The sequence below is a fragment of the Sinohyriopsis cumingii genome, chromosome 11, assembly GCF_028554795.1.
Source record: "Sinohyriopsis cumingii isolate HCF-2022 chromosome 11, ASM2855479v2, whole genome shotgun sequence".
Taxonomy (NCBI): Eukaryota; Metazoa; Mollusca; class Bivalvia; order Unionida; family Unionidae; genus Sinohyriopsis; species Sinohyriopsis cumingii.
In genome coordinates, this window is record NC_142971.1 from 53,132,127 (window position 1) to 53,144,313 (window position 12,187).

The following is a 12,187-nucleotide window of genomic DNA, read 5'->3' on the forward strand; positions in this document are numbered from 1 at the left end:
ATCTAAATTTATAATTAACCCATAACGTCTGGCAACGATATTGAGAAATCTGCGAAAGGAACAATTTCCTCTACACCACGTTCAATGCGTGAAGAATCCCAGTTTAAAAAAATGTATAGACAAGACACACACACACACACACACACACACACACACACACACACTCCCCGTGGCATTTCTGTTCATAATCATTCATTACAACATTAAAATGATTTTACTAAACATATAGTTACCGTTTTGGAAACGGGCGTATGAAATAAAGAGCTCTAAAACAAACTCACAAGATGTCACTTAGTACTTTCGCCAACCTCTTTACATACCTACCTCGAAGGTGATTGCCTAAACTTTTACTAAATTATCTAATATTTTTGAACATATCAGATATACCGGATATTCTGGAGGCGCCATCGCAGGAATCGTAGTCGGAAGCCTTGCCGGGCTCGCAGTTTTGATAGGCGCCATTGTTTGCTGTTGCTGCCTTCAACGCAGAAGAGCTACAAATGGACAAATCCTCTACGCGCAAGCGAATCCAGGTAAAGAAGATTGTCCAGTCACATGCTTGTTTTTGCGCTGAATGCTGTCTTGTTTATTTGATTGTTCGTTTAGGTTCTCGTTCTGAATTTCTTGGCATACCTATTGAAAAGAAACATTAGTGTATGTTTTCATTGCAGCATACAAATCTAATGCAACCAATTTTTGCCTTGGACACAATTGGGGAAAAGTTTCATTCCGAGAGAGAGAGAGAGAATTTTCCGAACTGTATGTTTGAAACATGTTCTTCCTCATGGTTAGCAGCAGCTTCCATCCACATCACTAAAGACAGCCAAGAGAAAATGTTAACTCTTCCCGGAATGAATGGCATGGACAATCCACAAACAATACTGAAATAATGGAAGAAAGAAAGACAAATAATTGAAAATTGTCTTATAATGGTTAAACAATATATTTATTCTGCGTTTCCGTCAGACCAAAGTGTTTCTCAAACAAAATCAGCACATAATAGGCAATACATGGCAGCCAGTAACCTTTGAACAATTTGAACCTACTGGCGAGTCTTCTTTCGTATCCCCTTTGGTCTAAACAAGACTTGAACCCATGCGGACAAAGGTGACAAGCCAGAGATCTGTAAAGCCGAGTGCCTTAGATCCTCCGGAACCCCAGTAGCAAAGGAAATATGTCGAGAGACATTTGTAGCGTAATAATACTACTATTAATAATTGATATAAACAATATAGAATATTTACTTGATTACATAGTGTAACAAACGTTGTGTTCGGATGACAAACTGATGCCAGACATTATTGCTTCCCACATGTGCGTTCTATATTGGTCCATCCCAGCTTAGACTCAGTCGGTAGGATCTCGACGGAATCCATCAAATGCCTAGTCTAATTATAGTGGTTGGCAAGTTTCCGTTGAATTTGTTGCAAATGTTGCTCCAGTGGTTATGCATTCGTTCTTTTAAATGATTTCTTCAACATGTTGACAGTGGCCAATCACGTAAGTAAGGAGATCGATTACATTTTTAGGTCGACATACTAGCTTCTGCAGGCCCGAAACGGGGGGAAGGGGGTCCGGAATCTTACCAGGCTAAAAAAAAAAAAAAACTGAACGTACACACCGACCCACGCACCTATACCTAGTGTCTTGTCCCTTGAAATCTGACCATCGTTTTACTCTCGCGCATGTTTATTGGGTATTTTGCAGACTTGGAGTAAATAGACACGTTAGCTTTTTCTGTGATGTCCTTTCTAGGGAAGTCAGGGACCTTGTAAAATTTTGAAATCCCCACGACCCCATCCCATCTACCCCTTAACATTTGACCTGCGCTTGTCCTGTCCTGATTGATAGCAAACTTAACTACTGTCGTCGAAATCTGAATTATATGTTCTCTGGTAAATTGTGCAACATTTGCCTTTGCAGCAGTATGTTCTTAAATCTTTGGTCTTTTATGAAGTTATTGTAACATGTACCAGATTTTCCTTGAGATCTTTAGGTCTACGTACATAATCACAGGAACTTCATGAAATATGCCTTCAGACGTTATTAAGATTTGATCTCGTACCGATAGTTAAGTAATTTATCAGCCCTGAGTTTTTTTTATCGGACATAATTATTCCTTTGGAATGATATCAGTTACATGTTTAACCGTTAACAGGTGCAAAACTCTGGAAGAAAACCTTCATTATCTATTTGTTATCGCTGTTTGACCAGGTATTTGAGGTCAAACGAAATATTTACTTATGCTTGTTAATAACTAGTTTGTTATATTTGTCCAAACATTTTGTATGATAAGTATTCTAATAGCTTCAGAGCAGCGCCTTTTGACTGCAAAATGAATCTGACATAAAACCATTCTCAATAACTGCTGAAGATATATTTTGCTAAAATATATTTGTCCTTTCTTAATAGAGTTCGGAGGAAAAAACATACTATAAGTAGCTTTCTTGAGACAAATCTATACTACTCTATCCGATGACTTTTCAACATGATAAGAAATAACAGACCGGGATAATTACATGAGTAGTATGTTTATCTGAATAGTGTCTTCAATGAGATATCAATGGAATCCTATCACCTGTGTATCTGCCTTTGGTGAATCATGTTTTTCGTTCTGACAGTTGCGTGAGTTTGGCAACTACTATTGTTCCCTTAGGGCCCCGAGTGGCCAAATGGTCTAAAGCGCTCTCCGTTACGGATCACTGCCATCTCACCTCTGTCTGCCTGGGTTCGAGTCTCGGATTCGGCCAATGTGGCTATGTGAGAAAGCTTGCCAGTAGCTTCTGGTGGGTCGGTGTTTTTTTCTGGGGTTTTCCCGGGTTCTTCCTCTACCATTAATACTGGCCGCCATGTGTAGCCTATCGAGTGCTGAAAAATAGCGTTAAACCAAACAACAATAACAGCTAAGGTTCTCAACATCTTTTTTCGCCCTTGAGGTGTATAGCCTGATGCTAATTTTAAACTATAGTATCAAAGAACAAAATACCTTTAACTGTCATGGTTTATCTCCTTTTAGTAAACCAAAAATAATTCATTGTTGTTTATCATAATGGCCTATGATTTTTCAAAATCAAAAAGTACTAACTCACCAGGATTATTATTTTGTTCTTAGTGGTATATTAAAATATATCTTTATATATATATATATGCATCAGTGTTTGGATTTGGATTAAGAGTTGTTTATTAACGTAGCTTTGACAATTTGTTTAGTCATATCGCTACGATGTCTGCAGTGGGGCATCATGCCGCAGACATCTTGCGTCATGTCCAGCCCAGTCACATTATCCTGACACCAGGCCGACACATCCTAACACTAGCCTCTTAATGCTGAGCGCCGAGCGACACAGCTATTAGTACAATTTTTACAAGTTGTTGGTGTGACTCGGCCGGGGTTCGAACCCCCGACCTCAAACATCGGAGGCGGACGCTCTAGCCACTATGTCAACGGAGCAGTCTGCATCAGTATTTAATGAATCCAGTTTGGGATTCTGATATAGTTGTCTTCAACGCTCTTTCTACCATTTGAGCTATGTATAATGATGCTAATTTGTAGATCACATTAAAAAAATAACACGACACCAGGTTTTTACACTGTCTTGGTTTATCTCCTTAATGTAAACAAAAAAGGACCACGTTGTCTCTGACTGATTTGAAAGTCGTTGTTTATTATATTTTCGTCATTTGATTTCAATATGAAATATGTTCAGTCATCGCAATAATAATAATAATAATAATAATAATAATTTACTAAATCTATCAGTTCCTAGAGACTAGCTATTTTTTTTTTCTTCTTCCTTCTTCATTAATAATTCTCTCGGTAGCCCAGTGTAAGAAAGTTTTATTGACAAGACTTGTAAAAATAGCTTGCTTACTGGAAGTCACATCAGTTCGGGATGCTAAAACAGTAGTTCGTAACAGAATAAACTAACAATTTATGTAACAATTCAGCCAAAATTTTATTTTTCTAAACTACAAACTGAAAATTCAAAAGACTTACAATTTTGGGGATTAAATCCCCAAAAATCATAAATCTACTAATAACCAAATAACTTTCAGTAGTCTTGGATATCCAGATGTACCACAACAGTATTGAATGTACTGATGTGTCAAGCCTTGAATGTACTGAAATACTAATGATACAGTCCAAAATGTATTTGAATGAATTCACAGTATTCCCAAAGCAGTGCATGAATTCAAAGCCAACGAGCACCCCATTAATTCCAATGAATAATTTAAATAAATAAGCCTTATAAAATTATATCTGAACAAAATGTAAACGATTCCAGAGACAGACCATAAAACAGAAATTAAAACACTTGCTTATATCTCACTATATATACATATTTCACTTGGTCCGCGGCACAATTACCGGACCTGAAAATCCCAAAATGTGAGTTATTTGTATTGAATGTTTCCTTCAAATTATAAATTGATTCGCTTGTTAATCCTTATATGCTCGTTAACTAAGCTAGACCTTGGACTCATATATCAGTAAACAGCTTATTTATAATTTACTAACATAATACTCGTGTAGGCGAAAACTCTACCCTCAGTTATGGACACAAGTTAACACGCAATATGCCTGAAATATATACAACAGAGGGAAATTATTCTTAACATAAAATCTGCACTAGTGCTTATCCCACCTAAGAGAACAATCAGTTATTTTCATTGGTCGATTCATGTCATGAGACTGCCCAATATAATCCTGTATCACTCGGACACCTTGCTGATATAAAATGCTCCAAATCTCCAAATCAAATAGACGGATTAGATCTCCTATTATTATTATTCTAACAATTAAACAAAATGTTTCAAAAATGTAATGCACAAACAAACAATAACGAAAACAAGAAATTGAAATCAAATTGAATATTTGCGAATTTTGACAACATAATTGAATGCTTTACTGTCGTAAATAGGACATTAGCAACGTTTCTTCGCTTGAGCTGGTGACAAAGGATATTTTGACTTAATAAATACCAATAACATGTTCAATATGTTTCCTGTTGTTGTTTTTTTTTTTTTTTTTACAAAACTTGTATCAAAACCCGAATAGATTGTACACGATAATACAGAAATTGTGCAAATACAGACAGGGTTATGTTAGACGAAGCAGCTTTATATCAGCCTTTATGACAATATCACTGAGATTTTTTCTCCACCCTTTTTTCCCTCTTCAAACTAATGAAATTTCACATCAAATTAACATGTGTTGGAATTGTTACTTGTAACGAAATGTCGTCAAATAAAATCATATATCTGTCAAGAGAAAAGAAAATACTAGTGAAAAGCTAAAACTATATAAAAAAAAATATCAGCAACTAAACACGAGAGCACACCAGCAAATAAAAATAATGTTGTCATCTTGAGGTCACAATTAACATCGTCGGTGGAAGATACATCATAATATGGTATGTTTATGGCCAGATATGGGTTATATGTAGTCAGTGCCCACATGTGGTCAGTGGTACCCATATGCGGTCAGTAGTACCCATATACGGTCAGTAGCATCCACATGTGGTCAGTAGTAGTCATATGCGGTCAGTAGTACCCATATGTTGCCGTCTGGTTTAAATACCACGGAGTCCATACAATCCGTTATCGAATCAGTAATACCTATATGTTGCCGTAGAATCCAGTTCGAATGCTACGGACCCCAAGAATCAGATCTTGAATCAGTGATAAGTCAACTAATAATTTTGCATCATCTTCGTTAACAAACTCAATTCGGATCCGACATATTTCTCAAAGTTATGTTTGATATTTCTATCAAATATATAGGCATAAATAATAGTTCCAATTTGTATTTTGCACGCCATAAAACTGTGATTCAAGGTTAATTAATGAATGAACGGGTTAATTTTCTGTTTGTAATAATTTGTTGACAAAATGACCATAGAAACTACAAATTCTATCAATGTCGATAAGTAATAGATTCGACAAAATGTTCACGTACATGTTTATTCATACCAGTCAGATCCTTATTGACTGTAAAAATCCATGTACGTGTTAGTCCTATCATTTATTTATGTTATTGACTATGACAATGCATTTTCATTGATGCCGGGACTTGGCTATGTTTTAGGGTTTACAATGACGACAGGAACAACAACGATCAATGGAATGCAAATGCCGACGACCCAGCTGCCTCCGGGAATGTATGCTCCCGCCTACGCTCCACAAATGGCCGGTTATACGCCCACTATGCCCGTCAATGCGGGTATGAACAATCAGTATGGTGTACCCTCACCAGCCTACGACCAAGCTGCCAAGACCTAGTGGTGGCATTCTGACATGTTCTTTAAAAGTTTAACTTCAAGCTTTCCTGCAATTTCTGCGTGATCAATGATTTTCACTTATGGATTGAGTTCACAATATATATCTTTATTTGGTAATATATTCATCATATCAATTGTATCGTGTGCTTCATTAAATAATAATTGTACATAATTATAATTACAATATGAATTGGTCTTAAGCTTATCTGTATGACTGTGTTCCTTTTTGTATATTATTCAAGGGGAAAAATCCAATTAAGATCTTGCACAGGTCTAAACAAAAACAAGCAACTTCATCGGGTGGATATTATGGACCGCCCGCTTTGCAGCGATATTTAGGTTTGCTCTAGATGGTATTTGAAGCTGACATTGTTATTATGTGCAGGGAAATGCCCATAACCTATCGATCAATGAATTCCAGTAGAAACAAATTAATTGTCTTAAATGTACGAAGATGTGTTGATCATTAAACTTTTGTATGTTTTATATATGCACTGATATGAGTAATGTCATACGTGTACAAAAGATGTGTTTATAATGAAATCTTTTGGGCTTCTTTGAAAGATACCTAATTTTACCAGTCATACTGTCTTAGCAAATAGCAGTTATGCAAGCTTTGTATTCAGATGTCTAATGCTAATGACAATAATGCTTTCCACTGATATTTTAAAAGGTTAATCTGCTTCCTCAGTATTGTGTCTGGCATTATATTGCTTGAAAGTACCTATTTTATATTCCTAGATATTCACGTTTTTTTTTATTCATTTAACCTGCAGGAATCGCGGCGGTTCAGTTGTTTAGCATTCAATAGTCGTGGTTGAAAAAGGGCGAGTTCGAATCCTGCCATCACATCAGCCAGGGCCGGCTGCCATGGTGTATCCTAGAGCAAAGTAATTTGCCCAAATATCATAGGCACTAACAGCTCACTTGCTGTGCCGTAAAATACCAACCAAACCATATCAAACATGGTCCTTTATTGTCATCTTGTCATGAACATTTCATCATAATACTGTTGTAGTATATCAAATCAGAATAAAAGGTAACCAATATATAATACAATATGTTTTGCGTATTCTATTTTTATATTATATTCAATTCTCCCAATTGCTAGTAGAAAAGGGTAGATCATAGTAATGACACAACGCGAGTCGATGTTGGGAGTTTATTTTGAATGTTATATATTTTCATATTAAGCATTCGTTAAGGAAGAGGTACGTGTGCCGTTTCAACACTACGGAAACAGCGCCAATGGGGTTATTTTTAAATTTATAAGACTTACAAGGCAACACATATTTGAAGACAATTACCAAAAACCAGCAAAGTGATAATTTGTTTTGCACAGTGTAAGTAATGGCAAATCGTTACATAGCATTGATTTCAAGAGTTTTCAGAGCGGTGTGATAACCATTTAACTTAGATTAATGTTGGTATCGATAGATAATGTGTATAGATTAATGACGGCATCAATAGATAATGTGTATACATTCATGTCGGCTTCGATAAATAATGTGTATAAATTAATGTCGGCATCAATAGATAATATGTATTGATTAATGGTCGGCATCGATAAATAATATGTATTGATTAATGTCGGCATCGATAAATAATATATATTGATTAATGTCGGCATCGATAAATAATGTTTATAGGTTAATGCCAGAATCAATAGATAATGTGTACTGATTCATGTAGGCATGGATAGATAATGTGTATAGATTAATGTTGGCATCGGTAGATCATGTTTATTGATTAATGTCGGCATCAAACGATAATGTGGACAGATTAATGTCGGCATGGATAGGTAATGTGTATTGATTAATATCGTCATCGATAGGTAATGTGTATAGATTAATGTCCTCGTCGACAGATAATATGTATAGAATTGATGTTGGCATCAATAGATAATGTGTATAGATTAATGTCGTCATGGATAGAAGATGTGTATAAATGAAATGTCATGGATAGAATATGTGTATCGATTAAATGTCGTCATGGATAGAAAATGTGTATACATTAATATCGGCAAGATAGCTAATGTGTATACATTAATGCTGGCATCGATAGATGATGTGTTTAGATTAATGTCGCTATCAATAGATAATGCGCATAGATTAATGTCGGCATGGATAGATAATGTGTATAGCTTAATATCGGTATCAATATATACTGTGTAAAGGTTTATGTCGGTATCACTAGATGAAGTGGATAGAATAATATCGGCATCAATAGATATTGCGTAGAGATTAATGTCGTAATCGATAGATAATGTGTGTAGATTAATGCCGGAATCGATAGACAATGTGTATAGATGAATGTCTGTTTCAGTAGACAATGTATATATATCAATGTATTCATGGATAAAGAATGTGTATAGTGCAACAGAATAGAAACCGAATGGATTTTGGATTAAATGAATAACGCAAACACAATGTGATGGACGATGGAAATTTATGAAATGAATTAATAAAAATGTATTTATATTATAAATACAATGATTCTCTCACGCTCTCAACATACGATTGATTCAGTCACTCTACACATTTACAAGTGGAAAAACAAAAATATAATTCATGTAATCTTACGTATGGAAAGTAAGATTCAAATAACCTCATGGACTGCAAATATGTTTCAAATAATATTATGCACTGTGAGATTCACATAATCTCCTATAGTATGCAATGTAAGCGAGATTTCACATAATCTCCTATAACAAATAAGATTCAAAATAATCTCATGCAATTGAAAATGTACTCAATTGAAACATCATTTGGAACAAACACATGCCTCGTGACACTTGTACAGTCGTATGATTCATAAACTGATGAACCACACAGTTTCACCGAGTCCTTTGATTGGCCCACACTTTTATAGGCCGCTCACACCCTGTATGGATCCACCGCATGTACAGACACACGTATACACATACATATAGACAGCACGCACCACTAAACAGCTACCGTCAGCCCTACACATCTTCAGACAGCTCTAAACAGCCCTGAACAGCTACAATAAAACCAAACTGCTCATAATAATGGGTTCGGAAAAATCTTTAAATATGCTAATAAATTAAACTCTAATAGCAATTTGTGATTCGATGTTCACAACTTTTCAAATCTTTGTGGTAGTAAATGCACCATTACACGATATGACATTTAAACCTGAATAAGCTTCACATATCAAATAAAATAAAAATTTAACACTTAACCCCATGGCTGGAGAACACAACGGAGAACGTTCACTCATTGACATGATCCAAAACGACCAGTGTCGGTTAGAAATGGAATCTACCTTAAAGCCATAGGAGAGTGAGTAATAGTCAGGGTAAAATACCCGTGTTGAACGTGTTATTAGTGTCTCCCGCCGTAAGCAGGGGGGGGCGAATCGGACAACTTTTTCGACAAAATTTGATTAAGGTTTTAAAACGACAAATAGAGCCTTCCTTCGAAATCTCACTTTTCGAACAAAAAAAAATAAAGTCTCCGTTTGGCAAATGGAGACTTAGCGTTTTTTGCTCGAAAACGCTATATTTCGCGACAACATCTCGTTGGTGTTTTCCCGTGGTAATCATCGGGCGTCCCGCGTCGATGTCATCGCCCCCCCTGCTGCTAAGTGGCTATTTACAATTTAACCGAATATTTGGTCAAGTCCGATACGATATCGTGTCCGAGGATCATGTAAATTTATCGTTACAAATCCATGTGGGGTCGACTGAGCATGACTAAAAAAGTTTCGAAAAACATTAAAGTCCATGTCACCGCCGCACCATGTCTGCCAAATATTTCGTAGCGTGTGTGTATCAACGCCGTTGAATACAGCAAGAATATTACAGTTGTCTCTGATTACTTTTGGAATCTGAGTGTATCGTTGAGTGACATATATCACGTCAGTGTTTTTATGCCTGCCTCTGGAAAATATCCTAGCTGGGTTTTTTTGATTGTCTAACATAACATCATCGTACACGACTAGATTGTTAACGTCGCCATCAATATCATCAATACCCGGTGCATCATTGATATCTGTAATAAACTCAATAACATTTTTTTCAGCGATCGCTGATGCATTCTCGTTGAAATCTTTCAACACCTTGTAGCATCGTTGATCATCTACGCTAGGGGCGATTAAATACAATTTATCCCATTTCATCCATCTCATTATTAAATTGAGTAACAATTGCGTCTTGCCGGATCCAGATGGTCCGATGATAATCATCCGGATCGAGTTTGGTAACGCTGCAACATGCTTAACTGGTTCTCTTGTTTTAGTCGCTGAAAAGTCAATTATATTCATGTCTCTATACATAAATTATGGATCTATATTGTGTAAAGTGTAGAGTGCGTACTGGCACAAATGATATGACAACCGTTACAACAAGAAATAACAGATCGGCGCTTACTGGCAAGTGTGTATAATGCGGTATAAAGAAATTTAGATTTATTTCTATTAGACCCGGAGATGTTTTAAAAAAAAGCGAGGAGGTGATATTGCAGCCAAGTTATCAAAACTCCCCGGAACCCCGTGGGCAAAGTATCCAGGAGAAAAACACCTCCCAGGATATAGCTACTGTGGCCCCGGAACGCGATTAGATATCAGACTCGATGATCAAAATCAACCCCGGCCCGGTGAGTATCCAATAAACGCTATCGATAAGGCGTGTCATGCTCATGATGTTGCTTACAAAAGTAGCGATCTGCAACAGCGTCATATCGCGGACGTAAAATTAATTCACGCGCTAAATGCTATTCCTGATAAATCCTTCAAAGAAAAATTGGCCTCATGGTTGGTAAAATCGGCTATGAAAGGTAAATTAATGATCGGCGCTGGTAATTAATAACAACATGGAATCCATCTATTATTCTCCGAGAGGATACTGGAAGGGGAAGGCCGCAATTGGTAAGCTTGCAAGCGCTGCAAAAGTAACGAGGGCCACTGCGGCTAATTGGTTATCCAAACAGGCTATATGGCAAATTTATCTACCACCGCCTAAACAAATCAACTTCTCGCGCTTTGATGTCAGCGTACCTAATGAAGTTCATCAGGCTGATATACTATTTCTGCCGCATGACAACGGTTACAAATACGCGCTAACCGTAGTTGATGTTGCGAGTCGATATAAACAAGCGGAGCCGTTGAAAACAAAGTCAGCAACTGAAGTAGCCGATGCGTTTGAGCGGATTTATCGAAGAGGTCCTCTGCGCTGGCCAAATCTATTACAAGTTGATCCTGGTAGTGAATTTCGCGGCGCTGTTTTATCAACGCTGAAACATCATAGCGTCGCGATACGACGAGGTCATACTGCGCTACATCGTGATCAGGCAATTGTTGAACGATTCAACCGGACTGTTGCTGAACGGTTATTTGGATATCAATACGCGAAGGAATTCATCCAAGAAAAACGATCTCGTGAATGGGTCAAAAGGTTGCCAGGCGTAATTGCAGCGTTAAATAACGAGATTACCCGAGCAATCAACATGAAGCCCAGCGACGCGATTAAAAAAAAGTATATACCCGGAAGATCAAAAATAGATAGCGTTTCCAAGCCGATTCTCGGCGATGTCACTGTTAGATATCTATATGAACCAGGAGAGCTTGAAGGCGGTAAAAAAAGAGCTACTGATCCTATCTGGAGTGTTACCACACATAACATATCAACGATAACACGATCAACTAATAGACCACCGATCTATAGACTGGATTCAACTGCCCCGCAGCGGGGGTTTACACGCGAGCAACTACAAGTGATACCTGACGATACTCAATTGCCCCCGCGTGGTCTTAACTAGCGCCGTTGCGTCTATTGCACTCAAGACAGGTCAACCTCACATTGTTTTTGACATGACCGAGACTGTTATCGATCCTGTCCACGGTAAATTGGCGAGCGTCTTTATCCGAATAACGCCAACGCATTA

At 37.2% G+C, this 12,187-nt stretch overlaps 1 protein-coding gene across 1 annotated transcript in view; it reads left to right on the forward strand.

Annotated features, from left to right (window-relative positions):
- The window catches only part of LOC149788466 (uncharacterized), a 24,487-nt gene extending 17,147 nt beyond the window's left edge, over positions 1-7,340 (forward strand). The window contains exons 3-4 of the mRNA XM_089974446.1: positions 382-533; positions 6,089-7,340. Coding sequence (XP_089830572.1) covers positions 382-533; positions 6,089-6,282 — 346 coding nt within the window. The 3' untranslated portion in view covers positions 6,283-7,340. The remainder of the gene's footprint in view (positions 1-381; positions 534-6,088) is intronic.
- Positions 7,341-12,187: the final 4,847 nt, after the last annotated feature.